Source organism: Malaclemys terrapin, chromosome 24 (genome assembly GCF_027887155.1).
Source record: "Malaclemys terrapin pileata isolate rMalTer1 chromosome 24, rMalTer1.hap1, whole genome shotgun sequence".
NCBI classification, from domain to species: Eukaryota; Metazoa; Chordata; order Testudines; family Emydidae; genus Malaclemys; species Malaclemys terrapin.
In genome coordinates, this window is record NC_071528.1 from 1745899 (window position 1) to 1773523 (window position 27625).

At 50.1% G+C, this 27625-nt stretch overlaps 2 protein-coding genes across 4 annotated transcripts in view; both read right to left on the reverse strand.

Moving 5' to 3' along the window:
- Positions 1-14562: 14562 nt before the first annotated feature.
- LOC128828890 (uncharacterized) lies at positions 14563-16320 on the reverse strand. Its single transcript, XM_054013919.1, has 3 exons — positions 16294-16320; positions 15514-16116; positions 14563-15450 (listed from the first exon to the last, which is right to left on the reverse strand). Exons 1-3 carry the CDS (start codon positions 16318-16320, stop codon positions 14833-14835), a joined length of 1248 nt encoding a protein of 415 aa, XP_053869894.1. The 3' UTR covers positions 14563-14832.
- The window catches only part of CERS4 (ceramide synthase 4), a 116708-nt gene continuing 105325 nt past the window's right edge, over positions 16243-27625 (reverse strand). For all 3 annotated transcript variants that reach the window (XM_054013403.1, XM_054013404.1, XM_054013405.1), the window contains exons 8-11: positions 25444-25572; positions 24720-24826; positions 21732-21888; positions 16243-16678 (exon numbers count right to left, since the gene is read on the reverse strand). In XM_054013403.1, coding sequence (XP_053869378.1) covers positions 16484-16678; positions 21732-21888; positions 24720-24826; positions 25444-25572 — 588 coding nt within the window. In that variant the 3' untranslated portion in view covers positions 16243-16483. The remainder of the gene's footprint in view (positions 16679-21731; positions 21889-24719; positions 24827-25443; positions 25573-27625) is intronic.

Sequence of the window (27625 nt, forward strand, 5' to 3'; positions counted from 1 at the left end):
GGACAGCTTCCTTAACAGGCAAGTTGCCACTCCCAACAGATAAACTCCACATTATACTGAGCTTCTCTAAGCAAATCACGTCTCCATTTACTTTCACAAACTTTATTTGCCAACAATCCATCACCCACAAAAAGTTTACCCCTTTCTTCCTCAATTAGGGCTTCAACCTGACCATCAACTTTAATCTGCTCTAGAGAAACATTTTCCTGATTAATGAGTTCTCTCTGTGCTTTATCTAATTCCAGATTCACTTCTGAGATACTAGACAGACATTCAGAAACTTCATATACAGACAAAGAGTTATTTTCCACCTTCCCCAGGTTAGAGACACCCTCTCCCTGGTCATAGCAAAACTGGTTAAACACAGACAACTGCTTAGAGTCAAACAACATTCCAACATTGTTATAAACTGGACTTTCAGGATAACACAGTTTCTGCTGTTCTTCCATTGCTTTTTTGATTCGCAGCTTAAGTCTGGCAACCCTCTCCTCAGCGGCCAGTCATTCTATGTGCCTTGCATGGGCTTCTTTCTCTCTTTCAGCAACTTCTTTCTTTATTTCAGCAATTTTCTGTTCATGTTCAAAATACAGGCATTCTCTCAGAGCTTGCAGTTTCATTGCTTCTGCTGATGCCTTCTGGCTCATGGTCACTGATCTTTAACCTTTTAAACTCTCAATATTAAATTTCAAATTTTGAATAGCGTGGGGTTCTGATCCAAAGCTTAACTGACCTGGTTCTGTGGATCCTGCTGACTACGCCACTGTAACCATGCCTCAGTGGGTCACAACTGAGAATGCCAAACTCAGCACAAACCGCTGAGAAACGGGACAAACAACCCAAAACTGGTGGTTATTCTTCCACAAGATATACCAAACCAGCAACAAAAGTAAACTTCTGTTTCACCACACTGGCTAACAAGAAGTCATAAAAGCAGTTTTCTTGTATTACCACTGAAAACACTGGATTTAAAGTTGAATGGTTCTTTACAACCAGTCTCATCAACTAAAAGGTTCTTCTGATCCCAAAGAACCAGCCACATACTCAGGTCAATATATAACTTAGATCTTACCCCAAAATCATGCTGATGCCAATCCTTTAGTATCTAAAATCTAAAGGTTTATTCATAGAAAGAAAGAAAGAAAGAAAGAAAGAAAGAAAGAAAGAAAGAGAAAAAGTTGCGAGTTATAATTGGTTTAAAGAATCAAATACATACAGTACAGGCTTGTAGCAGTGATGGAATAAACTGCTGGCTTGATAAATCCCTGGTTGCTTCCAAATCATCGGAAACATCTCAGTCCCTTGGTTAGAATGCTCCCATTAATATAGTCCATAGTCCAGAGGTTTAGGCAAGATAGAGGCAAAATGGAGATGTTTCCAGGGTTTTTTATAGCTTCTGCCATGTGGAGGACATCCCATTGTTCTTACTGTGGAAAATTACAGCAACAAGATGGAGCTTGGAGTCACATGGGCAAGTCCCATGTCCATGCATTTCTTCTAGTCAAAGCAGGAAATTCCATTAAGTGTAGCTGGGTGTCTCCCATGGTCCATCGTCAGTTAAATGTTCTACTAAATGGCCGCTCCATTTGAATAGTCCCTCCAAGATGTGCTGGCTGACTATCCTGTGGGCATTACCCCAGGAGCAAACATTTGAAATCCAGGTACAGAGTCAATACTTATAAGTTCAAATACCAAAATGATGCATGCATACAGATAGCATAATCTTAACCAGCAAATCATAACCTTTTCATAGATATCTTACATGCCACATCTTGTACAAGATTTGATGCAGATATATAATAGTGGTTGCAACACGGAGTCATATTTTAATCAGATAACATCAATCACGCACAAAACTTTTCCTCATAAATGAGGCTAGTTTGGTCCTTCATAATCCCTACAATTTTTGACCACTCAGTGCATGGCACTTTCTAAGCCAGGCCTTAATTACATTTATTACTAAGTAATGATAAATAAGAGTAGTGTTTAATTTCTTTGGCATCCAAAAATCAAAGACTTCAGGACATGGTAATAAACTTTAAATGATAGACAAATTATAAAACAAAGCTATATATTGTATAGACACCAGAGCAGTATTAGAATTAGAATCCTTGAGATGTCAATATCTGCACAGAAGCAACTTACAGTCTCTTGTCACAGCACCGAAGTTCCCCCCCCGCTTCATCTACAAGCTCAGGGGTGGGCCGGAAAAGACCCCAGGGCTGGGCTAGCCGGGATCCCTGGAGCAAAACAGGGGCCAAGCACAGAAGGGTGAGGAGGGTAGACAGGATCCTCCCTGGGGCAGCACGGAGCCGCTACTTACTTCTCTCTGCCAGACCCCGGTCCTTGGGAGCCAGTTCTCTCTCTCTGTCTCCAAGCAGCAGCAGCTGCTCTTCCCACCCTCCTAGTGGGGAGGTTACTCCTGTAACCAGACTTTTACTGTCTGGTCAGCACCAGAATTTCCAGTCAAAAACCAGACACCTGGCAACAGGGGCACTGGAACAGGGGGCGTCAGGGAGCCATGGTCCGATTGCTTTTAAAAGTACCATTTTTTTCCTGCCTTACAGGTGAGCAGCAGTGTTGGAAGGGGGTGGAAAGAAATGAGTGGTGGGCAGGGCCTTGGCGGAAGAGGTGGAACAAGGGGCAGGGAGAGGCAGAGTGAAGATAGGGCCTTGGGGAAAGAGGCGGAGTAGGGGCGTGGCTCCTGGAGTGTGGGCCTGGCACCACAGTACCATTGTAATCCTGGTACTCCTGGTAATCCTGGTACAAGAAGTGGAAGATTGGACAAATGACCAGGGAGGAGTATAAAAATATTGCTCAGGCATGCAGGAGTGAAATCAGGAAGGCCAAATCACACTTGGAGTTGCAGTTAGCAAGAGATGTTAAGAGTAACAAGAAGGGTTTCTTCAGATATGTTAGCAACAAGAAGAAAATCAAGGGAAGTGTGGGCCCCTTACTGAATGAGGGAGGCAACCCAGTGACAGAGGATGTGGAAAAAGCTAACGTACTCAATGCTTTTTTTACCTCGGTCTTCACGAACAAGGTCAGCTCCCAGACTGTTGCACTGGGCAGCACAGCATGGGGAGGAGGTGACCAGCCTTCTGTGGAGAAAGAAGTGGTTCAGGACTATTTGGAAAAGCTGGACGACCACAGGTCCATGGGGCTGGATGCGCTGCATCCGAGGGTGCTAAAGGAGTTGGCGGATGCGATTGCAGAGCCATTGGCCATTATCTTTGAAAACTCATTGCGATCGGGGGAGGTCCCAGATAACTGGAAAAAGGCTAATGTAGTGCCCATCTTTAAAAAAGGGAAGAAGGAGGATCCGGGGAACTACAGGCCAGTCAGCCTCACCTCAGTCCCTGGAAAAATCATGGAGCAGGTCCTCAAGGAATCAGTTCTGAAGCACTTACTCATAGACTCATAGACTCATAGACATTAAGGTCAGAAGGGACCATTATGATCATCTGGTCTGACCCCCTGCATGCTGCAGGCCGCAAGACCCTTCCCTGGACTCTACCGTTGAAGTCCCCAATCCTGTGTTTTAGTGACTTCAATCGGCTGAGACCCTCCTGCTAGTGATCCCTGCCCCATGCTGCGGAGGAAGGCAAAAAACCTCCAGAGGCTCAGCCAATCTACCCTGGAGGAAAATTCCTTCCCGACCCCAAATATGGCGATCAGTAATACCCCGAGCATATAGGCAAGAGTCTCTAGCCTGACCCTCGTTGGCCATTATGCTGTTCATGTACCATTGCTTGGTTTTCCTTGGCTACTATGTTTTATCATTAAACCATTCCCTCCATAAACTTATCCAACTTAATCTTAAAACCAGACAGGTCCGTCGCCCCCACCATTTCCCTCGGAAGGCCGTTCCAATATTTCACCTCTCTGATGGTCAGAAACCTTCGTCTAATTTCAAGCCTAAACTTCCCCCCGGCCAGTTTGTATCCATTCGTTCTCGTGTCCACATTAGTACTAAACTGGAATAATTCCTCTCCCTCCCTTGTATTAACCCCTCTGATATATTTAAAGATAGCAATCATATCCCCCCTCAGCCTTCGCTTTGTCAGACTAAACAACCCAAGCTCCTCTAATCTCTTTTCATACGACAGGTTTTCCATTCCTCTGATCATCTTAGTCGCCCTTCTCTGCACCCGTTCCAGTTTGAGTTCATCTTTTTTAAACATTGGAGACCAGAACTGCACACAGTACTCCAAATGAGGTCTCACCAGCGCCTTATACAACGGAAGCAGGACCTCCCTATCTCTACTAGATATACCTCGCCTAATACATCCCAAGACCGCATTGGCTTTTTTCACCGCCACGTCACATTGCCGACTCATAGTCATCCTGCGGTCCACAAGGACCCCTAGGTCCTTCTCCTCTTCCGTTACTTCTAACCAATGCGTCCCCATCTTGTAACTAAAATTGTTATTATTCGTCCCCAAGTGCATCACCTTACACTTTTTACTATTAAATTTCATCCTATTTCTGATACTCCAATTCACAAGCTCATTCAAGTCTCCCTGCAGAGTATCCCTATCCTCCTCCGAGTTTGCAACTCCTCCCACCTTCGTATCATCCGCAAACTTTATCAGCCCACTCTTGCAATCGGTCCCGAGGTCAGTTATAAATAGATTAAATAAGATGGGTCCCAAAACCGAACCTTGAGGCACTCCACTAGTAACCTCCCTCCAACCCGACAATTCACCCTTTAATACGACCCGCTGCATTCTCCCCATTAACCAATTCCCTATCCACCTCTGGATTTTCATATCGATCCCCATGTTTTTCATTTTAACCAATAGTTCCTCATGGGGTACTGTATCAAACGCTTTACTGAAATCCAGGTATATTAGGTCCACCGCATTTCCCTTATCTAATAAGTCCGTTACTTTCTCAAAGAAGGAGATCAGATTCGTTTGGCACGATCTGCCCTTCGTAAAACCATGCTGTAATTTATCGCATTTGCCATTAACTTCAAGGTCCTCAACTAGTTTCTCTTTCAGAATCTTCTCCAGTACCTTGCACACTACTGATGTTAAACTAACAGGCCTATAGTTACCCGGGTCACTTTTTTTCCCTTTCTTGAAAATAGGAACCACATTGGCTATTCTCCAGTCTAACGGGACTACCCCCGAATTTACAGATTCATTAAATATAGTCGCTAATGGGCCTGCTATTTCCCGCGCCAATTCCTTCAATATTCTCGGATGAAGATCGTCCGGTCCACCCGACTTAGTCCCATTAAGGCGTCCACTTAGAGGAGAGGAAAGTGATCTGGAACAGTCATCAAGGATTCAGCATGGCAAGTCATGCCTGACTAACCTAATTGCCTTCTATGATGAAATAACTGGCTCTATGGATGAGGGGAAAGCAGTGGACGTGTTATTCCTTGACTTTAGCAAAGCTTTTGATACGGTCTCCCACAGTATTCTTGCTGGCAAGTTAAAGAAGTATGGGCTGGATGAATGGACTGTAAGGTGGATAGTAAGCTGGCTAGATCGCCGGGCTCAACGGGTAGTGATCAATGGCTCCATGTCTAGTTGGCAGCCGGTATCAAGTGGAGTGCCCCAAGGGTCTGTCCTAGAGCTGGTTTTGTTCAATATCTTCCAACCTGGATATTCTATGATTCTATGATACTCCGCTGTGGAGCTCTCTGGGACTGCTTTCTTCACCTTTGCATGGGCAGTATTGGGCAGGTTTGCACTGGGTAGTGCTCATTGGTTCCTCTGTTCTGCCCTCAGAGCAGTAGGTGCTTTCTGGAGCGCACTGCACAGTGTCCTCTTCTGGCATCTTTTTGTTGGACCTGCAACCTCCCACCACTGCATTTTTGGATTTGTTGCCCAGGGTTTAGTCAGGGGGACGGGGGGAAGGAAGGAGCCGGGGTTCAGCCCAGGGGGAGGTGCTTCTACAGTGTGCAGAGGGCAAAGCCCCGGCACAGGGAGGGGTAATGGGGGTAACAGTTACCCTGCTGGGAGGAGCCACCTGCCCTGTTTCCAAAATTGGGGTGAAGGGGGGCAGAGGGACTTCCATGCTGTGCAGGAATTGTTCAGACAAGAACATTGCAGACGCCCTGGGCTGCTGGCGATTTACAGTCGCGGCAAGGCACAGTAGAAACAAAGAAAGAAAACGCTGCACAAATGAAACAGGCCTTTTTAGTCAGCACTTGGGAGGGGAAAACATGCCCTGCTCCCTCCTTCAGCTGCGTGTTCCTGCAACTGGGACCTGCCCTTACTTGTTGCTGCTCTAGCCTGATTCAACCCTTACGACAGAGAACAGAATATGGAGCCTCCCTCCGACCCGCTGGGATAACTCTCCATTACTGGCCAGCGAGGTGCACTCAAACATCAGGGAACACACCCTGGCTTTTCTTTCTAAAAGGCCTCGCTCTCATTTTGGGTAGGGACAATTTTCAGTTGTGTCCAGACAGCTAAAAATCCAGGCCATTGACTGCAGCCCGGTGAAGAGCCCAATGGGGAAATCTGCATTGGGTGCAGAGCTGGACTGGGGCTGTGGGTGAGCTATGCACTGGCGAAGTAGCAAGTCCACTGAGACTTGTGCGTGTAGCATTCTGAACTGTGACTCAGCCAGTCTATTCCCGACACCCTTCTCCACGAGACCGGGGCCATCGCCTTGGTGACATGTCCATCTAACCATGGTAACTATGGCATCGGCATTGTCACACACTGAAGCACAGCATAGGCTGATTTCACAATCAGCACAGTCAGATACTTTCTTCTGTCTCCACACTTAGGTGTGAGGGGGCACCCTGCCTCTTATCAGCTGTCACAAGATAGCTTCCCCCATTGAATGATACTATCCTTACTGGCCTTATACAAACAAGCCCTGCTGCTATAATCCTTCCCTTTAAAGGGGCATAATCACAATTTGCTTGGCAGGATTCAGCAGGAGAAATGATCAGATAGAAGCCAACCATAATATTGTATCAGGAAGCAAAGAACAATCAATACTCTTCTTTGAAAAATAAAATCACAATGCAAAAGGTACAAAGGAATCTTACAACCTCCCCCCACACATCTAACATGGCTGTCTCCCTCATATACAGGCCAGAGAAAGGGTGGCTTCTGCTTATACAGAGTCAGATGCTCTGGTAGTAATTCAATTGCTGGATAATCCACCTGCCCAGTAAATTCATTCTTTATTTACTTTTAGTCTCCGATATGTCATTGAGAGGTGGCTGTCTAGTCTAGCCGCAGTCTCACTGGGGGGTGATGAAAAACCACCAGTATCACTTTTTTTGTAAACAGAAATGCAATTTTATGTCTTTCTGAATATGTTTCATGCTATTAAGTCAGTGCAGTATCCATATTTATGTTATGATTATTTTCAGTCCATAATTTTTTCAGTACCTATCAAGGAGTTTACTTAAAGGCTATATAGGAGGGTACTATAAGGATGTTAAAGAATTGTGTGAAAATAAATGCGGCACCTAAAAGAATTATACACTAACTTTTATTGTCTATGTACTGTACCAATATGAAAAATGACATTATCATTACTCTATAATATCCTAACTCATATCACCTAAAACGCCCCCCAGTAATGGACACAAATTTGCTTGCTCACCCAGGATGCTAAATTCCTACTTACAGCTCTGTCTCTTTGGGGACAACTGGTAACTCTGCGAACATTCAGTGGGTAAGAGGCTGAATACTACAGGGGAACACTTCAAAGGGGCAAGGGATTGGGTGTGTGTATAATTAGCCTACACGGCAAAGGAAGGGCTGACATAACCACCCAAATAATCTCCTCTGGGCTAACACACTGGAGGTGTCAGACGCCCAGCAAAATACAAACAAGTCTCCCTCTTGCTGGAGGCTGGGGATAACAAGGGGACACAGTCCTGGGCACCCCAAGAACCATCACACTTAGACCTGGGCTAAACTTAAAAATTAGTTTGACCTAGCTACGTCACTTGTGGTTGAGGAAAATTTTGCAGCCTGAGCTCTGTAGTTAGGTTAACCTAAACCCCAGTGTGCATGGAAGAATTCTTCCATCAACCTAGCTACCACCTCTAGGAGCGCTGGATGAGCTACCCCTGCCGCTGTAGGAAGCATCTTTGCTACAGCAGCAGCACCCTAGCTGTGTGTCAGGATCCTGCCAGGGCAGTTGGGAGCAAGTGTCAGGGCAGGATCAAAGCTGAGGCTGAGTAGCATAGCACGTTCCAGGCCAGGATTAATACCAAGGATCAGGTTTCAGGGTCCAGGTCAGGTGAGGTCCAAGCCAGGAGTTCAAGAGCAGGGAACATGAACGGTCATGACAGTTACAAACAAGCCACACTGTTGCTTAGAAGTAGAAACTTCCTGGCCCACCTTTTGGGTTTATATAGGGCAGGGAGCCAATTAGCAGCCATGAGGCTGCTGCCTGTCAGACCCCTTGAGGTGGGACTTACCATGGGCTGCCTACAGTAGGGTGAAGCTAGTTTGCCTGCTGATGGGTAGCTGCAGTGCTGTAGGCAGGGCCGGTTCCAGGCACCAGCCCACCAAGCATGTGTTTGGGGCGGTGCCTGGAGGGGGGCGGCGCGGCGGGGCGCTCCGGCCTGAGAGCGGGGCCGCCACTGGGCTCGCCGCCCTCCCCGCGGCGCTCCGGCCGCCGGGGAGAGCGGACCCACAGCGGGCTCGCCGCCCTCCCCCCGGCACTCCGGCCGGTTAGGGAGAGCGGGGCCCCGGCCGGGCTCGCCGCCCTCTCCCCAGCGCTCTGGCCGCCGGGGGCTCTCCGCCCTGCTCCCGGCACTCTGGCCGCCGGGGAGAGCGGAGCCCAGGCTGGGCTCGCCGCCCTGCTCCCGGCACTCTGGCCGCCGGGGAGAGCGGAGCCCAGGCTGGGCTCGCCGCCCTGAGCTGCTGTAGTGAAGACATGGGCTCAGTGTGGCTGGGGCCTGAGATGCCAGAGAAAGAAGGGTTTTAGGTCATTGCCCTGGTGGGAGTTGCTGACAGCTCTGTTCCCTGTTACACAGCATCTCCCATTCTTTTCCTTAGCGCGTGAGCAGGTCTGTAGTGTGAAAACCTGCTGCAGCAGTGGTTGGTGTTTTTGAGGGAGCTGTGTGAGCAGCAGGAGAGATCACACTCTGCCCTGGCTCTGGTTAAAGTTGATTCTTGAGGCAGTTCCTCCCTGGGAATGGGCATTGGTGCTGGACTGCGATTCCCTAGTGAACTGGTCAAAACACAAATGTTGAGTCCATGGAAAATTTAGTTATTTCAAAAATTGGTTTTGGTCCAGTTTAGAATAAATCCAAATATTTTCTAAATGTCCTGCAGAAGGAAAATTCAGAAACATTTCTGTTTTGAGAAATTCTCATTTTGGAATTCCTCCATTTTTAGTTCACACTTCATTTCATGGTGCTTGTTGTTGGGGGGTGGTGGGTTATTTTGTTTTTGTTTGTTTTAGGTTTTTAAGTTTAATTTTTTTTTATTTGTTAAAGTCAGAGGTCCTGGTCACTACTTGGATCACAAACCTCTGAGATTGGATGTGAACACAATCTTCAATTAACATAACTGTCGGGATAAGTTAATTACAGGCCCCTCATCTAAGCCAAAATGGATTCTGAGCCCACCCAGGAGTTTTTAGATGGAGTGGGCAAAGGGCATTTGGCTGAGTATTGTTTTATGTGTGTTTGTGTGTGTGTGTAAGAACCAGAGGTGAAAGTGGGCCAGTACGGCATACCAGTAAGAAGTGGCTGCTGGTACCGGCCTGTACACAGCCGATGTTAAAGCGATGTTAACATCACTGCCCCTTCCCCCCTGGGCCCTTTAAATTGCTGCAGGAGCCCCGGGTGGCATGAAAGGGCTGGCTGGGGGAGACTGCCCCTCCCCTTTGGCCCCGCCCCTTCTGGGGGCCTGGAGCCAGGCCCCCGTACCAGTAAGAGTTTTATGTTACTTTCACTCCTGGTAAAAACACACATAAACTGGGAACACGGAGAAGAGAGAGAGGCAAAGGCAAAAAAGCAAGAAAGCCACCTGATTTCCTGTGAGCTGAGTGTGATCCTGGGAAAAGCTACAGAGCGAGCGCTTTGGGTCTGCTGGCTAAAGAGGCTTGGGGCTGTAAGTAAGAAACTGCTCTGTTTGTTCTTGGTTCCTCCGGCATTCGGAGAACAGCACTTTGCACCTTCCTAATGTAAGCAGAATCAGGATGAGCTCTACCCTGACATCTGGTGGTGAATTATGGCGAGTGTGGAAAAGAACTCCAGGGGCTGATCTTGTTTGCATAGGCACACCCACTTGCCTGGCATGAAACAACAGCAACTGCAAGTGGTTACTTTGGCGGTGTGGGATCCCCAGTTTTTTCTGTTATTGGGGCAGGAAGAATAAAGTTTTGTTACCCTGATTCTGTGAATCAAGGCCAGTGGAACTGTTGTATGACAGAAGGACTGAGTGAGTCCTTCACCATTACCTAAGTAGCACTTGCTTGACAACCCAGTGAATAGAGAGAGGCTGGGGGCAGGTATTTGTACTTGGTGGTGTGGGTGCCCTTTCAGTGCCTGAAACTCCAATTGCACCTTCTTCTCTCTCCACTGTTGAATGTCAGAGCTAACTTTGATTCCATTAGGAGTCTAGTTACAGGCTGCTGAGCTGAGTTCACTTTAAGCTAATGGTGCACTAGCACTGGGGCTCCCCTACTTGAAATCACAAAAGAGCTAAAGTTATTAAGAGCTGAGATGGCTGAGTGCTGTATTAAATAGTGGGGGAGCCTGAAGCTATATTGCTAAGCGGCTGGCAGAGCAGTTTGCGGGGATGGCTGGAGGAGCAGTGAGTGGCGCGAAGCCTTGTGGGGATGGTTGGAGCAGCCCAAGGAACGGCAAGTGGAGCTGTTTGCAGGGATGGCTGGAGCGGCTCACAGTTCGGTGAGCAGAGTGGAGCAGCTCGTAGAGCACAGTGCTTTGTGGGACGGCAGGAAGTGGACTGGCTCGTGGTGAAGGCTGCGGCGGAACCTCACGGAGAGACGGCCGGCCGGCCTCTAATCACTTAACGTGCCCCTTAACACCCTGCATGCCCCCCTTTTAATCTGGGGCTGCACTGACCAGGGACAGAGACTTTGGGGGTGTTGGACTTTGGGGACTCTGGGTGATTTTTGGGTTGCTGGATTCAAGAAGCAAAGGGAAAGGACACAGCCCCATTTGCTGGGCTGGGTCTTTTGCTCATGGTTTGTGTTATGAATCCTGTTTGTGGTGTTTTTCCAATTTAATGCTGATGTCGTTTACCTCATGTTATTAAACATTTTCTGCTACACTCAGACTCCGTGCTTGCGAGAGGGGAAGTATTGCCTCTTAGAGGCACCCAGGGGGTGGTATGTAATTGTCCCAGGTCACTGGGTGGGGGCTCGAGCCAGTTTTGCATTGTGTTAATGAAACGGAACCCCTAGATACAGAACCCGGCCCTTGTTGCTGCCAACTTAGATGGGAAGAAGGATTACACTTGTAAATAAACAAGATGGCATCAAAGAAAATACCAGACTCCATCCATTTCTGCTTCCATCAGGAGCATGCACAGGTCCCTAAACTTTGATTAACTGCTTGGGTCAAAAGAGGCAACAAGATTGTTTTTATTTTTACATTATTTCTTGAAACGTTAGTAGCAGCGATGCATAATATGCACTACCACCTGCACATTATAACAGGACATAGCAGTTGAAATAGTCATTTTTACTTATTTATGATTATGTATTTTATTTAATTATTTTAAAAACCAGTAAGGCCAGCAGCTACTCCAGTAATACAAATAAATAATAAAATAATAATAATCCTTAGTGCTGATTGAAACATCTGATATTTTAGACCCAAGGGTCTCCTGTTTGTGTTGTCATGAACCAGTTTGACACATTGTAACTGTTTCATTGCCGCAAGCAGGAACTACTTTCTTCTAGAAATGTTCCCCTCAGTACTAAGTAGCAGCTGCCCTTCGTGCATGATTAGTGCACCACAGCTACTGACATGAAAGTAATATAAAAATGATTCCCGCAATAATGAACCTCCCAGCTGCTGTGTACTGTACCCCCCGAGTGCAGATACAGCCACCCACTGCTCCCCTGTAGGTGTAACCCTTCAGGTGGCGCCTCCCCTTGCCCCAGGAAACCCCTGTCAAGGACAGAGAACACAGCCTGCCCCCACCCCCTCCCTACTTTGGACACACAGCAGGAGAGGAAGTGATCTGATCATTAAAACATTTTTTAAAAATAAATCTCCAAATTAAACCTCTGCTAATCTGAGGTGGAGGTGACAATGCCACCTCCTGCTTTCACTGAACAGATGGGAACGAGCTTAGACAACCTAACCTTGGAAAAGTTATTTATAGAGAACTTTTACACTTAGCAATGCAACTTGAACTGCAATCTTCCCTCCCAAACCCATCACTTGTCACTCGCAGTCACATGGGACAATTTGCACTGTAGTTAGCAGACAGACAACTGTTTACAGTACATTTAATTTGAACTTTAAACTTAGTCCCAACATTCAGGGACAATTATCTCCAGTAGCACTGTAGTGGGGTGGACACCCGCTCCTGCCCTGAGGGGTTGGAAAAGCCCTGCAGAGGGCTTGGGCTGGGCAAGGTAAAACCCTGGCTGATTGGGGGAAGTGGTGGCCGCTGGGCCACACCCTAATCAGGTCCCAGATGGCCGGTATAAAGAGGCTGGGAGCCAGGAGCCCAACAGTAGTCTCTCTCTGAGTGCAGAGAGAGATAGGCCTGGCTGCAGGGAGCTAGATGCAGGGTACCTGTGGCAGGGCAGGGCAGGGCAGGGCAGGGCAGGGCAGGGAAAAGCTGGGGAGCTCCAGCCTGGAAAGCCTCAGGCTGCGGCCTAGTAGGAGGCCAAGAGGTACTGCGGGTTGCAGAGGGCAGCCCAGGGCTAATCCAAGGCAGCAGGTCCAAACCCCCCTTGCCAGTGATGAGCGGCCTATACTGCAGTCTGCCCCAGGGAGCGGCGGCTAGTTGGTGACTGGCAATGGCCTAGTGCTGAGGCAAAGTGGGAGTTCCCCAGGGAGGGGAGACCCAGATCTGTGGGGTACTGCCAGGGGGCAGCATCCCAGTAATAGGGGCACCCGGCCCTGGGAGGGACACGGGTGCCAGGCGGATCACCAGCCTGCAGAGGGCGCTCCAGGGGCTGGTGAGCTAATTTCCTGGACGACCAGCAGGAGGCGCCACAGGGGTGAGTCCGGACCTCTTACAAGCACAAATGAATTCAAATCCTGTTATCAGCGTCTGGGCTTCATTGGTTCCCAACAGTGTTATGCTGTCCCTTTAATGCCCCCATGTTAGACAAAGTTTTTCCTTCTGGAACCACACAGTAACTTTTTAATCTGAAGAAAACAAACCAACCCCAAACAAATGGACTCAGATCACTGCCATCTCTCCAGCCAACCCCTTCCGGTGAGCTGAGTGTGTTTCTGAGAACCATCCCAAGCCAGCCCCAACATGCTCTTTTACATCCCCATCCCAGAAAGCACATACGCACATGCTTAAAACGAAACATAAATTCAAGGCCTTACTCTGTCCAATTTCACTTTTCAATTCAGCACCTGGTCCAGCGGGATATCGCCCTGATTCTCCTAGGACTGAAGCTGGGAGCACCAAAGTTCATGCTACCATTAGACCAAGCTCCATGCTTTCGTGGCTTTGTATTTCAAACATACATTGACATGATGGAGATTCAAGTCGTGCTAATTGAGCTCTTTTGAAATGATTTTATTGTATCCAGACTCTAAGAATATACAGCACATGATGTGCAAAGAGGCTCGTGTGAAGTATAAAACAAACTGAAATCAGAGCTGCGTCATGACTTCATGGACTAATGCTTCAATCTTGTATATTACTGAGGAGTCTAGGCAGAGTCCTGAACTACAGTTCTTGATTAAAACATCATGCCAAGAGGTTCAGCAGTTTCTCTCTGGATCCCCTTTTCCTGGAGGGAGAAAGCAGGACAGCAATTCCCTGCTTACCAAAAGCCAACTCTGCAGAGATCCCCCGGCACCATTCACGGGGAGGTGAAATCACAAACACCTCTGGTGCAGCACTGTCACCTAGACTGTCCACATCTCCTGCCCCCTTTCCCTTTTAACACCGTGTTCGCTAGAGAAACTGGTTTAAAGGATAAATATTGACAGCTGGTAAACAGCTGCATGAATTGTCCAACTCTTCCAACCTGTGATCTAGGCAGAAACTACCCAGGACCTAACCCAAGCACTGAGCTCCCCTCCCCATCATCTAACAACCTTTTCTGATGGCTGAGCACAGCAGAGAACCTCACCCAGACCATGGGAAGGACTGAGGTCCGTCCCATCAACAACAAACTGATTGTGTTGGACACTCCCACATTTCTCCAGCAGTTAATCACTTTGTGTGTGGAGGAAATCTCCCTGACTTTCACTGATGCTCAGCTTGGTGGAGCATACTATCTGCCTGAACAGGCACATATAATCTAAAGACACTGGAATTTATCTGCTAGCCTTAATCACTAATATCCACATGCCCGGATCTTCACTGAGGCCTTGGCTACACTCAGGAATTCACAGTGCTGCCGCGGCAGTGCTGTGAAGCGAGAGTGGAGTCGCGCCTCTCTCGCAGCGCTGTATGTCCTCCACCTCTCCGAGGGGAATAGCTTGCAGTGCTGCGAGAGCTCTCTCAGTGCTGTATGTACTCCACCTCTCCGAGGGGAATAGCTTGCAGTGCTGCGAGAGAGCTCTCTCAGTGCTGTATGTACTCCACCTCTCCGAGGGGAATAGCTTGCAGTGCTGTATGTGCTCCACCTCTCCGAGGGGAATAGCTCGCAGCGCTGTATGTGCTCCACCTCTCCGAGGGGAATAGCTTGCAGTGCTGCGAGGGAGCTCTCTCAGTGCTGTATGTACTCCACCTCTCCGAGGGGAATAGCTTGCAGTGCTGCGAGAGCTCTCTCAGTGCTGTATGTCCTCCACCTCTCCGAGGGGAATAGCTCGCAGTGCTGCGAGAGAGCTCTCTCAGTGCTGTATGTCCTCCACCTCTCCGAGGGGAATAGCTCGCAGCGCTGTATGTGCTCCACCTCTCCGAGGGGAATAGCTTGCAGTGCTGCGAGAGCTCTCTCAGTGCTGTATGTACTCCACCTCTCCGAGGGGAATAGCTCGCAGCGCTGTATGTACTCCACCTCTCCGAGGGGAGTAGCGTGCAGTGCTGCGAGAGCTCTCTCAGTGCTGTATGTCCTCCACCTCTCCGAGGGGAATAGCTTGCAGTGCTGCGAGAGCTCTCTCAGTGCTGTATGTCCTCCACCTCTCCGAGGGGAATAGCTTGCAGCGCTGCGAGGGAGCTCTCTCAGTGCTGTATGTCCTCCACCTCTCCGAGGGGAATAGCTCGCAGTGCTGCGAGAGAGCTCTCTCAGTGCTGTATGTACTCCACCTCTCCGAGGGGAATAGCTTGCAGTGCTGTATGTGCTCCACCTCTCCGAGGGGAATAGCTCGCAGCGCTGTATGTGCTCCACCTCTCCGAGGGGAATAGCTTGCAGTGCTGCGAGGGAGCTCTCTCAGTGCTGTATGTACTCCACCTCTCCGAGGGGAATAGCTTGCAGTGCTGCGAGAGCTCTCTCAGTGCTGTATGTCCTCCACCTCTCCGAGGGGAATAGCTCGCAGTGCTGCGAGAGAGCTCTCTCAGTGCTGTATGTCCTCCACCTCTCCGAGGGGAATAGCTCGCAGTGCTGCGAGAGAGCTCTCTCAGTGCTGTATGTCCTCCACCTCTCCGAGGGGAATAGCTCGCAGCGCTGTATGTGCTCCACCTCTCCGAGGGGAATAGCTTGCAGTGCTGCGAGAGCTCTCTCAGTGCTGTATGTACTCCACCTCTCCGAGGGGAATAGCTTGCAGTGCTGCGAGGGAGCTCTCTCAGTGCTGTATGTCCTCCACCTCTCCGAGGGGAATAGCTTGCAGTGCTGCGAGAGCTCTCTCAGTGCTGTATGTCCTCCACCTCTCCGAGGGGAGTAGCGTGCAGCGCTGTGAGTGAGCGTGCAGCGCTGCAGGCACTGATTACACGGGCGCTTTACAGCGCTGCACTCGCTGCGCTTGGGGGGGGGGGCGGCGTTTTCACACCCCTGAGCGCAGCGAGTTGCAGCGCTGTACAGCGCCGGTGTCGCCAAGGCCTGAAGTGCTGGACAGAGCTAGCAGACTCCTGTCAAATGCTGCTAGGCAGATGACATTGTAAGTTACAATTGCTAAACATTTATCAGCTGCTTAGAGTATTGTTCAAGATAGTTAACAACACCTACAGTATTGCTAAAGCCAAGCCAGTTTGATCCCTCTCTTTATTCCCTTCAAGGCTACAACCTGTGCAAAGCTTCTATTGGCGAAAAGAGCAGACGCATCCTTTACATATTAAGTGATAATACACAATTCTGTTATCAGAAGCAGGAATTCAGCTATGAAATTAGAATGGCTTCCCTCCTGGTCTACACAACGAGTAAGACAATTCCTAGGGACGCTAGGTGTGTTCAGTATAGATGGATCAGTCAGCAGGCCTGGCCCAGGCTATCTGTCTTTGGCATGGCCGTTGCTGAGATGGGCTCTGCTGTTTAGCTGCTGGACCCCGCTATTCCGGATGCAATTGTTGTTTGTGATGTTGCTAAAATGCATGGTCCCATTTTTCTCTTTCTCCCTCATTTGTTCTCTCTCCTCTTCAGCCATGTCACTTTCTTCTGTGTCACTTCTCAAGTCCCTTTCCATCTGCAGGAGAGAGATATTTTAAATCAGAGGCAATACATGGAGTGAAGGCTGCAGAAGAAGCATTAGTGTCTGAGCCATTGGATGGGTTCCTGCAGGGGGAGGGGAGTGGATCAGAGGGATAGGAGGGGGAGTGTGGGCAGGTACTGAGACTCAGAGGCTGCGGGGAAGCAGCCAGCTCCAGGCTGGGAAGGAGGGTTCTGGGGGTTCCTACCTGCTCCTAGGCCTGTTCCAGCCCCTGGGTCTCGCTCCCAGCTCCCTGGCCTGATCCAAGGCCCTGTGGCAGCTGCTCCAGTTCTTCTGGGTCCCACTCTCGCCTCCACCCTCCCCCGGGGGTGTGAGTTTACCTGGGGGTGCAGCCAACCCAATGTTTCCATTGTGGAGATGCTAGCCTCCTCCTGCCCGCCCAGTTCTGCTGCCCCTGGATTCCAGCTGCCATTTCTGCCTGTGGGCTTTAGGAAATCCTTTCCCATGTGTCCTCCTGGGGTGCCCTTAGGAGCATCTCTCCTTGAAACGGGCTCTGACTGTTCCTCTGTCTCACTCGAGGGGCGACCCAGGGACAATCCCGGTCAATGCCAGGAATTGCTGTATGGTCATGAAGCAGCCTGAGGTCAAAGGAGTGCATTAAGGCTTTGTCTACATTACGCAGCTTTTTGCAACATGGCTGTTCCGCTACAGCTGTGCCGCTAAAAGCCGTGCAGTGTAGCTGCTGTTTGTTGGCAGGAGAAAGCTCTCCCCAAGGGGGCTGAAGGCATGCTGACTTGGGCTGACCTGTGGTTTTGCTTGGGTTGCCCTGCTGTGATGGGACCATCCTAGCTAGAATCCCTGCTCTGCACAGTCTGTTAAATCCATGCTGCAATGGGAGTGGTTGGGTGGAGGGTGAAATGGATTGTGGGTATGGAGGGGAGGAGCCAGACAGCACTCAGCGGGAGCTGATTTAAATCACCGTTGGCATTCACCAATTTCATTAAGTTGAACACAAATTATATAGATGCGTCTCAGCAGTTTCACAACCCCTAAAGAAATGCCTTGGCTCCAATCTCTTGCCCAGCAGCCCAAGACAGGAGATGAATGAGAGACACATGATAAAAGTCTATTAAACAATGACTGGTCTGGAGAAGGTAGATCAGGACAAGGCAGCAAGGCAAGCAACAAAATGGAAAGACGGGAACTTAAACACTGAACCCAGGGCAGAGTCAGAAAAGTGCCGGATGCTTATATGGATAATAACACCACCACCACCCAGCTCTTACCAAGCACTTTTCAACTGTCAATCTCAAAGCAAGTCAATATCATTATCCCCATTATACCGATAAGGAAACTGAGTCAAGAAGCAGGGAAGTGACTTGCAGCAGGCCAATGGCAAAGCCAGGAACAGTCTCAGTCCAGTGCTCTATCCACTAGGTGTCACTGCCTTGGGAACATTCTCAAGTTATCAGAGTCAATGATAAACATTTTGGAAGAGATATTAAACCTCATGCTTCAGGGCTTAAGCCAAGCTCTGTGTGCAGGGACTAGGGTGACCAGACAGCAAGTGTGAAAAATCAGGACAGGGGATGGGGGGTAATAGGTGCCTATATAAGACAAAGCCCCAAATATCGGGACTGTCCTTATAAAATCGGGACATCTGGTCACCCTAGCAGGGACCTGGACTGTAAGTTATACAAGGTAACAAAATTCCAGCTCAGCCTGTTACATAAAATTGTTTAGAAAGAGGCAGGAAGGGAGACTGACACTGAAATAGTCCAAACACAAAGCTCTGGGGCACCATGCAAGGACTGAGGTAAGACTGTGACTGGTATACAAAGGAGAATGATGCCAGAAATTGATGGACCAAAATCCGTATGTCAGAGATTAGGCCTAATTGGTGGACCAAATAACGAGGGAATGGGCTGTTCCGGCCATCCCCCCTTTTGGGGCCCTTAGAAAGAGACTTCAGGGGAAGGATCAAAATGTCTGTGAGACACCAGATGGATTGAAAGGAGCGAGTTCACCATCATGGCTCCCACCTCACCATCTCCTGGGGCCCCAGAATCCATGGGGGACTATTCTATCTTCGGCGCCCTGATCCTGAGAGACGTGCTCACCTCTCACCACCTCCTCTGGCTTCCGCTAGCTCCTGAACAGCTGGGATGGGAGAGGTGGGTTCCTGTTCCCATCGCCTCCTTTGTGTGTCATTCCCCCGCCCCACCTTTCTTCTCCTCTTCCCTCTCTCCTTTCCGTTTCTGTCTAATAAAAGCCTGGTGTAGCCAGCCAAGACTTGCGCTTTTGCAGCACTGCTGTCAGACCATGTCCAGTGAGGCAGCTAAAAGCACTGCTGTAGACAGCCCAATGCTGGTACAAGTTTGCCAGATCTCACCATGGGCTGGACCTGTTTCTCTCCAGCAGGGAGCTTGCAAGTAGGAGTCAGCTCTAGAGACAGAAGCTGCATTCTCTGTCTTTGCTGGTCCTTTCTCTCCCCTTTGATGTGTGTTTGTCTTAAAGAAAACAGGATCGGACTTTAACAGCAGCTGCTCCAGTCTGGCTCGGATTGCCTTTTCTCTTCTCCCGGAAGGAGCCATTCCCATCTTCAATCACAGCTAAAAGACAGGGTCTTCCTCATCAGCTACAAATCATATTTGGACAGCAGTGCATGCTGATTTGCAATGTGCATTTGAAAGGGCAAAGTTGAGTAGATTTTTCTTACTATGAGATCCAGCCTCTTAGCCTGTTTGTCCCAGGGTGTGGATTTGTATCTCCTTCATTGCGACCTCTCATTAGCTGCGGGGTTACAACAAGAAAGTTAAGAGCAGGATGCGAATAAAAGCACTTGAACCCCTGCATGGGAATGTAATAATGCTGGTCTGTACAATTTGCTGAAGACAGCAAGGAACCTGGGGTCTTCCATGAAGTTCGGGCAGGTTCTAACAGTGCTTCATTTGTAGGGCGAGTGACCCTCCCCAAGGCCGAGGACTGAAGAAAGTCTACCAGACGGTGCACAAACTCAGCCTGAATACCGAGGCTGAAGCCATTTGTCTGAGAAGCTCCTGATGTACCTTAAAATCTTCAGGCACTGGAGAGGAACATTCCAGTACCATAGAGTCATCGGGGGATTAGGATGAAGATGGAAGTGGAGCCACTGGACTTTCCTGCTGCAGTACAGGTCCCTATATAAGTGGCTCAGTCTGAACCTGCTCTGAGGAGGCAGCCTCCATCTGAGTCTGTAATGTAGGTGGCCAAGCAGGTGGTATCACGGGTTGGTTGGGTGACTTGGCCCTGGAGTGGGTCGAGGGTTGGAACTTTACCAAACATGAAACATCCCATGGAGGATAGGGATATGGCATTGCTGGCCGGTAGGAACTGTGCCAAGAATGCCCGTCTCTGCTGTGGGAACTGTGCCAATCCTGGTACCGATTGTGGTGTATAGGAGGTCTCAACCATCTCCTAGAACAGTGTCTGGATGGTGAGGGAGAAAGGGAGGATGTCTCCAAACTTGATCCCAATGAACCCTCAGTCTTCAGAAGGTAACGGAGGAAGCTACCCCAGTAGAATGAACAAGTGTCCAGCCTCGTCCAGAACCCAAACGCTGACTGCATCAGCATCATGGCCAAGGAAATCGGTGCCCTGAGGCCAGGCAGGGGCATCACACTCCCATATGGGATGGCGCCGGGGTTGGTACTGATCCTGAAGATGTGGCCTGCACCACAATCGTTATTGATATCAAAGATAGGAACTGTGCCGATGGAGTCCTGGGTACCGATCAGAAGGCCGACTTTGGCTGTGCACTCTGAGTGTTAGTTAGGTGGTGCTGAAGCTGGTGCCGACAATTGGGACATATCAACAATCGCTCCAGGCAGCACCATCTGTACTGACGAGGACCTGGCAGCTGAATGCTCCTGACTAACTGGGAAATCAGGAACAGGGAGGCAAAAGAAGTCTGATTCTGCCTGGCACGCTAAAGGCGTGGAAACAGCTGGTGCCGATGTTGTTGGCACCAGACTCAATAGGTGTCCCACGGATATTGGAGTCGATGGTACAGCACCGACCTGATGCTGCCTTGGCACTGGAGAGTAGGTAGATGGCCAGCTCTACCTCATGTACCAAAAGAATCTCAGAGCCAGTCTGCACACCTCCTGGCAAAGAAGGAAGACTCTCCTCGAGCTCTGGAGTGGAAACCCGAGGGAGGAAAGCGATTTCTCCTCCACCTGGTTTAGGCAACAGAGTCTGGCTGAGGAACACTGGCTCACTGAGGCTCCCAAGTTGTCTGGGGAGCAGGATGTTTTGTGGAGGTCCCCATTGCTGATGTGGTCTCATGCCCTGTTCCATAAGGTGCTGCAAGAGTCTCCAGTCCCTTGCCACCACCTGCGTTCTTGTCTTAAGAGACTGCAGATGGAGCATCTCTCTTCAATGTGCTCTTCTCCTAGGCACAATATACACCATGTGTGGGGATCACGATTGGGAATAGCCACCCCACGCTCCCATCTGTCACCATGCTCGTCCTCCCTGCTACTGCTAATGGGCATCCCCCACTGCCCTGTCCTACAGCCTGACTTCTGGCAATCTAACATTGCTAAGTCTGTGCCTGTGCCTTTGGGAGAGCATTTCCTTCTGTGCAGCAGGCTCAGTGTGATGGAACATGCTGGCGATTAGAGTCACAAGGTGTATCAATAACACTTACATGGGAAAAGGTGGGACTGGAGGAGCCCTGGGGAAGATGCTGCCGGGGACTGTCAGTGACATGACAGAGTTCCCCTTTTCCAATTTCTGTAATCGTGTGACAAATGCAAATCACATTGGCCCCAATTTGGAGGTCCTGACTACGTCTTTATGCAAGTTTTACTCAGGCAAAGCTTCCTTTGACTCAAGCATGGATCCCCCCTGAATAAAGATGTCAGGTTTGGGCCCATTATTAACTTCCATGGAAGTTTCACCTTTAGGGCCAAGACTGCCTGTGAGCCTGGCCCCACCTCTGCACTGCAAGGAATATAAGCCCTTGGATTCTAGTAGGATGCAGAATCCACCATGGATGGATAATTGAGAATCCCGGGAAGGTACAGGACTGTTAGTGGATCCATACCGTGCCACACAGGATGAATCTGTAGACCATGTGAATGATTAGACAGGACCAGAAGACGTGCAGCAGCTGCAGAATCATCAGGAGAGCATTCATGAAATAGTACCCGAAGAAGGGCTGGTAGAGCTCCATGGAGTAGTAGTACGTATTGTAGAGCACCCTGCAGAACAGAGAGTCCCCGTGAGTAACAGTCAAGATCCTAGCAGGAATCACAAGCCAACCCCACAAGGTTCAGCTCTAGCCATGGGTGCACATCGGTCCCTACAAAGGACACTTGGGAGCCAGCCCCCAGCACCCACCTAGGGATGAGCTGTACTTAGCTCTCCTTTGCTGAGCACAGACCCTAGAGAGGAAGAGCTCCTGCCGCATGCTCCAGGCCTTAGCACTGCATCTCTCACTGCTGGTTCTACATCTCACTCAGATGCCATCCTTACTGGGTTGCCTGCCAAAGCCCTGGCCTGTGCTCAGCAGGGCTACAAGGCAGCAGGGGCAGCTGCCTCTGGGGCATGGTGGCAGACTGCATTTTTGGGCCAGATCCTCCAGCCCTCCCCTCACCCCCACTGCTTTGCACCCATCTGGTGGCACAGAGCAGCCACAAGGCCACTGGCACCAGCTAGTTGGGTGGGAAGATCCCCAGGTGGTGGTGAGCCAGCGTAGCTCCCAGTGCAAGGGTCACACGGGGGTGTGATCAGAGTGCAGTTGTGCTCTCACCATCCCTGGGGGCCATTACAGCGAATGGGATTTAGAGGAGCCTGAGGTGACCAGGACTTTGACTGCAAGTGGAGTTGGGGGTGCTCAGCATCTCTGAAAATCAGGCTGCTGGTGCATCTCAAGTGGGCATCCAAAGCAAGAGGCCATGTTTGAAAACATGGCTTCCCTGTCCACGAGCAGATTGTAACCGAATTTGGGGAATGGCCGGACGAATAAAAGGAACTAGTTGCTCACACCAGCCATAGTCAGCTGCAGGACTCCCAGCCACAGGAGACTCAAATACTGCGGCTAGAGCTTTAAAGGGCAATAACAACATGTGCAGGCAGGGTAGGGATATGGGGAAGCAGGCCTCAGGGCATAAGGGGATCACAGAAGGAATGTGGTGCTTGAAATCTGCCCCTGTGCTCCGCTCCATCCCCACATACAGCGTTGTACAATTGGCCAGGTGCACTGTGGGCTTCGGGCTTTTCTCTCAAGTTTCTCTGGGCCAGCCACAGGATCTGCTGCTCCCTAATTCGCACATTCCCTAGACCGCCCACCTTCTAATTGCTGGCTCTGCCAAACCGCCAGCAATTACAAACTAAAAGCTTGCACACAAACAGCTTACCCTGTTGCCCTCTCGGGCCCTCTGGGCCGGCAACAGGTCCAACACTTTCCCTTCACACCTGGTTTTGTCACGGCCCCATCCTCCCCTTATTTTTTCAAAGACCAAGCTGCAGGGGCTGGCTGACTGGCTCACACCCTTTGATCTACAGACAACCGTCAGTGCCGCTGCCGAGAACTGCTTCTCCCCTTTCAGTTTTTTGCTGTGCAGCTGAGTGAGCAGCTGCCCCTGGCTCTGGCTGGCAGCTGCTGAAAGCTTCATCTGGCTTCATTGGAAAGGAGTAAATGTGACAGATGGAGAGAGAAGGGATTAGGACTGACGTGTCCACGTGGGAAAGTAACTGGCTGCTATCTGACCCTGCAGCATTGTTTGTACCTTCACTTGTATCCTCAACCCTTCTCCTGGGGCCTGAGATCCTCCATGCTCAGCCTGCCAGTCCCAACCCATGCAGGCTGTGCTGGGTCACAGCTCCCCAATTATTTCTAGGGCTCCTTAAGTGCTGCCTGGAGCCTAATCACACTTCTGGCTCTGAGTGAGCTACAAACACATTGTTTCTGTGTGTCTGTCTGATGGGCTCTGAGCTCCCCGGCGGGGCTGAGAACAGCCAGAGGGATATTTTAAAAACTGACCTAGGTTGTAAGTTAGCTGTTTGTCTATTGTCTGTTTTTCTGGACTGATTTTCCCATATCTGTATGAAAAGTGAAGTACAACCATACCCCAGCACTGGGTGTCACCGCACCTGGGGGAGTGGCTGGATTCCACCTTTAATGATGGTCAGGGGCCAGGGATACATGCAGAACTACAGACCCCTCGCGATGCAAACAGTGCTCCCCCTGGGGGTGCTGCACAGAGACCAAGGGAAGAATCTGGCCTTTCTGGAGTAACTACATGTTTAGTTATTATTGGCCCACTTTCTTACTGTCACATTTGTCACTCCATGGGGAAATGCCCTCCATCCCCTCCATGGGGGATATGCTCTCCTTCAGGCCACCTCAGTTCCTGCCCCTTCTTTCCTCATGCCCTTTTCCCTCTCTCCCCATCTTCCTGGGTCCTGGGAGCCTCCTGTGCTCCTCCCTCTGCATGTCCTTTGCTGCAACATCTCCCAGTTCCCAGCCCCGCAGGCTTCATTCACATATGCTTCCCTCCCCTGAACCCATCAACGCCTGAACAGTTAATGAGGACACTGAAGTTGATTCTCCAGTCTGATGAATGGGGGCAGGAGGGTTCACACTTCTGCGTCACGCTTCAGGCTTTTCTACAGACTCAGGCACAGACTTGGAAGGAATTGGTCTCGGACCGGTGTGCTCATACGCCGGGGTAGAGCGATTATAGAGCTGAGGCAATGACCACGAGGAGACCTGTGGCAGGTGAGCAGCCCAGTGGGGGTGGGGAATGACCGCCCAGAGGCCTGTGTGAGATGGTAACTCATGGAAACACCCTGTGCCAGGGCATCACTCTAGTCTGCCAGCCTCCAAGGCCATGTCTGCCCAGCTCACCCCTGGAGCAAGGCTGGTCACATATGCATGTGCTGCAGTCCTGCTAAGGAGGGGCAGGTGCCTGGGGACGGAGGAAGCAGAGGCTGTCGCTGGGGATTTGGGGCCAGGCCAGCTGCTCCTGACTCTGAACTGATTCCCCAGGACGCCCATTTGAAGAGCCATACTCCAGCGCAGACTCACTTGTAGGGGAAAATAAGCAGACGGGTGATGAGGAAAACAGCTGAGAAGATGATGAAGAGCCCATCACAAATTCGTCTCCACTTCAGGTAATTGAATATCTTGGTTGGCTGAAAAGAAAAGTAAAAGAGAGCAGTCTGGGAGAGTGCCCCAGCAGCGACCGCCTGGTGGGAAGACATGGGGAGAGGGGCAGGGGGCAGCACGCAAGTCCCACTGCTGGCCCCCTCAGCAGGGAGTCTAGGATGGACAAGGCTGTGAAGACTGATCTCCCAACCCAGACAGGGGTGAGGCACGAGGCTGGGGGCGTGTGGCCTCCACAGTTCTCTGCCAATGGCCCATCCTCCCGAGCTGCAGCACCTGCTTTTCCAATCCTGAGCTCCACTAGCGCAGCCAGCGTTCTTCAACTCGCCTGCATCACCGTGGGGTGTGCCAGGCCAGAGCCCACCCAGCTCCTCCCGTTCAGCGCTGACTGGCCATGACCCTGCTTTTCCCGCTGACAGAGACCGCCAAGAGTGCAGAACTGGAGTATGGAGAAATGTCCACTAGAGACAAGTCTGAGACCACATAGCTCATTTCACATGTGGATTTAGCCAGGCTCCAGCACAAGTCTCCAGCTGTAAGCTTCTGCATTGACTCACTGGACTTGCCCTGGATTTATTGGAAAACCAAGTGCAGGTTCTCGTGGGCTGCACAGCGATTTAGCCCTCCCATAGCCTGTGGTGCTCACCTCTAGGATACAGTCTGAAGCATCATGGATCACCATCACCAGTGTCCCAATGCGGAGGTAATTGGCACAGTAGGAGAAACAGATCAGGAAGATGGTAGCTGCATGGTGGACAATCTGCTGACTAAGGTCCTGATGAGAAAAGGGATGAGCATGTACAGCAGAGATTAAAACGCAAGAGACACCCTCTCTCCTGGGCAGAGCACGTTCTCCTCCTGACCAGAAATAAAATCTCTTCCTGCTATGAGGCACGAAGCAGCTCCCACAGCAGCTCTCTAACCTGGCCACATTCTAGAGCTCTGAGCCGCCAAGAGAACTTTGTCTACTCCCTGGTGGCTGTGAAAGCGTGAGGCACCCATGGCTCTTGGATGACCCACAACCAGAAAAATGGGAAGAAAGTCAATGGTGGCAAACACGGTCTGATCCGGGCAAACTCTCACACACAGAACTCTTACAAACTGTAGTAGATCAAGAGGGCCTGGAGCACGGGGTCTGGGGCCGGACCTGAGGCCTGAACCACAGTCAGCAAAGCCAGGCAATGCTAGGAGCCAAAGTCAGGCCCCTGGCATAGGGCAGACGCTTGCTCACAAGCACACTGTCCAGAACTTGGCAGAGGTACAGCGAGCACGGGTAAGACACAGGCACTCCTAAGTACTAAGTACAGGACAGACATGTTAACACATTCCTGGGAGATTGATTATTCTGTCCTCCTGTCCTTGCCAAGGACAGGAGGACAGAATAATCAATGGGGATGTTTTGTTTGAGCCAGCAGGACCCAGGTGTAGGGCTGGTAACTAACCACGTCAGGAGTGTGATATGTATAGGGTGACCAGATGTCCTGCTTTTATAGGGACAGTCCTGATATTTGGGGTTTTTTCTTATATAGGCGCTTATTACCCCCCCAGCCCGTCCTGATTTTTCCCACTTGCTATCCGGTCACCCTAGATAGGTAACTCGTTTGTATCAATGTATAAAAGAGAAATCATAGGAGAGGCACATTCGTTCAGCTGAGGGGGCAGCAGAAAGTCCTGCTGCTGACTGAGCTGGTCCATTGTCCTGGGCACACATCTGTTAGTGAGCCTGTATCTCCTATGGGGCGCTAGGACCGTGCTTCATCGACAATAAACCTGGCCTTTGCTACTGAACCGAGCCTGTGGTCTTTCTAGGTAGAATCATAGAATATCAGGGTTGGAAGGGACCTCAGGAAGACATCTAGTCCAACCCCCTGCTCAAAGCAGGACCAATTCCCAACTAAATCATCCCAGCCAGGGCTTTGTCAAGCCTGACCTTAAAAACCTCCAAGGAAGGAGATTCCACCACCTCCCTAGGTAACCCATTCCAGTGCTTCACCACCCTCCTAGTGAAAAAGTTTTTCCTAATATCCAACCTAAACCTCCCCCACTGCAACTTGAGACCATTACTCCTTGTTCTGTCGTCTGCTACCACTGAGAACAGTCTAGATCCATCCTCTTTGGAACCCCCTTTCAGGTAGTTGAAAGCAGCTATCAAATCCCCCCTCATTCTTCTCTTCTGCAGACTAAACAATCCCAGTTCCCTCAGCCTCTCCTCATAAGTCATGTGCTCCAGCCCCCATAATCATTTTTGTTGACCTCCGCTGGACTCTTTCCAATTTTTCTACAACCTTCTTGTAGTGTGGGGCCCAAAATAATATATGGAGATATACCTATCTCATAGAACTGGAAAGGACCCTGAAAGATCATTGAGTCCAGCCCCTACCTTCACTAGCAGGACCAAGTACTGATTTTGCCCCAGATCCCTAAGTGGCCCCCTCAAGGACTGAACTCATGACCCTGGGTTTAGCAGGCCAATGCTCAAACCACTGAGCTATCCCTCCCCCTAGTAGTAGTACTATTGAGGTCTGCTGAACCCCCTATCTGTGCAGGGCTGGGACAGCACCTGGAGAGAGCACACACGCACCCAACTGACAACACAGACCTATGCCTCTATAGTGAGGAGGCAAAGAGAAACCTCCCCTCTGCCCTAGAGCAACATTGGCTCCCACCTCTGCTCTGTGCCCATGTGCATGCCTACACCCTCACCTCACCTATACCGGAAACTCACCTAATGCCTGCAATGCACACACCCTCCCCTCTGCACATGAAGCCTTATATGGCAGCCTTAAGCCTATGCAACCACACAGAGCCCCATGTCTCCTGAAGCTCTG

Coding starts and splice junctions, on each gene's coding strand:
- LOC128828890 (XM_054013919.1), bottom strand. CDS start 16,320: ATGCGTCTGCTCTTTTCGCCAATAGAA. Junction 16,117..16,293: donor TGCTCTTTTCGCCAATAGAA/GCTTTGCACAGG, acceptor GGAGTCTGCTAG/CTCTGTCCAGCACTTCAGGC. Junction 15,451..15,513: donor AAGCTATTCCCCTCGGAGAG/GTGGAGTACATA, acceptor CCCCTCGGAGAG/GTGGAGCACATACAGCGCTG.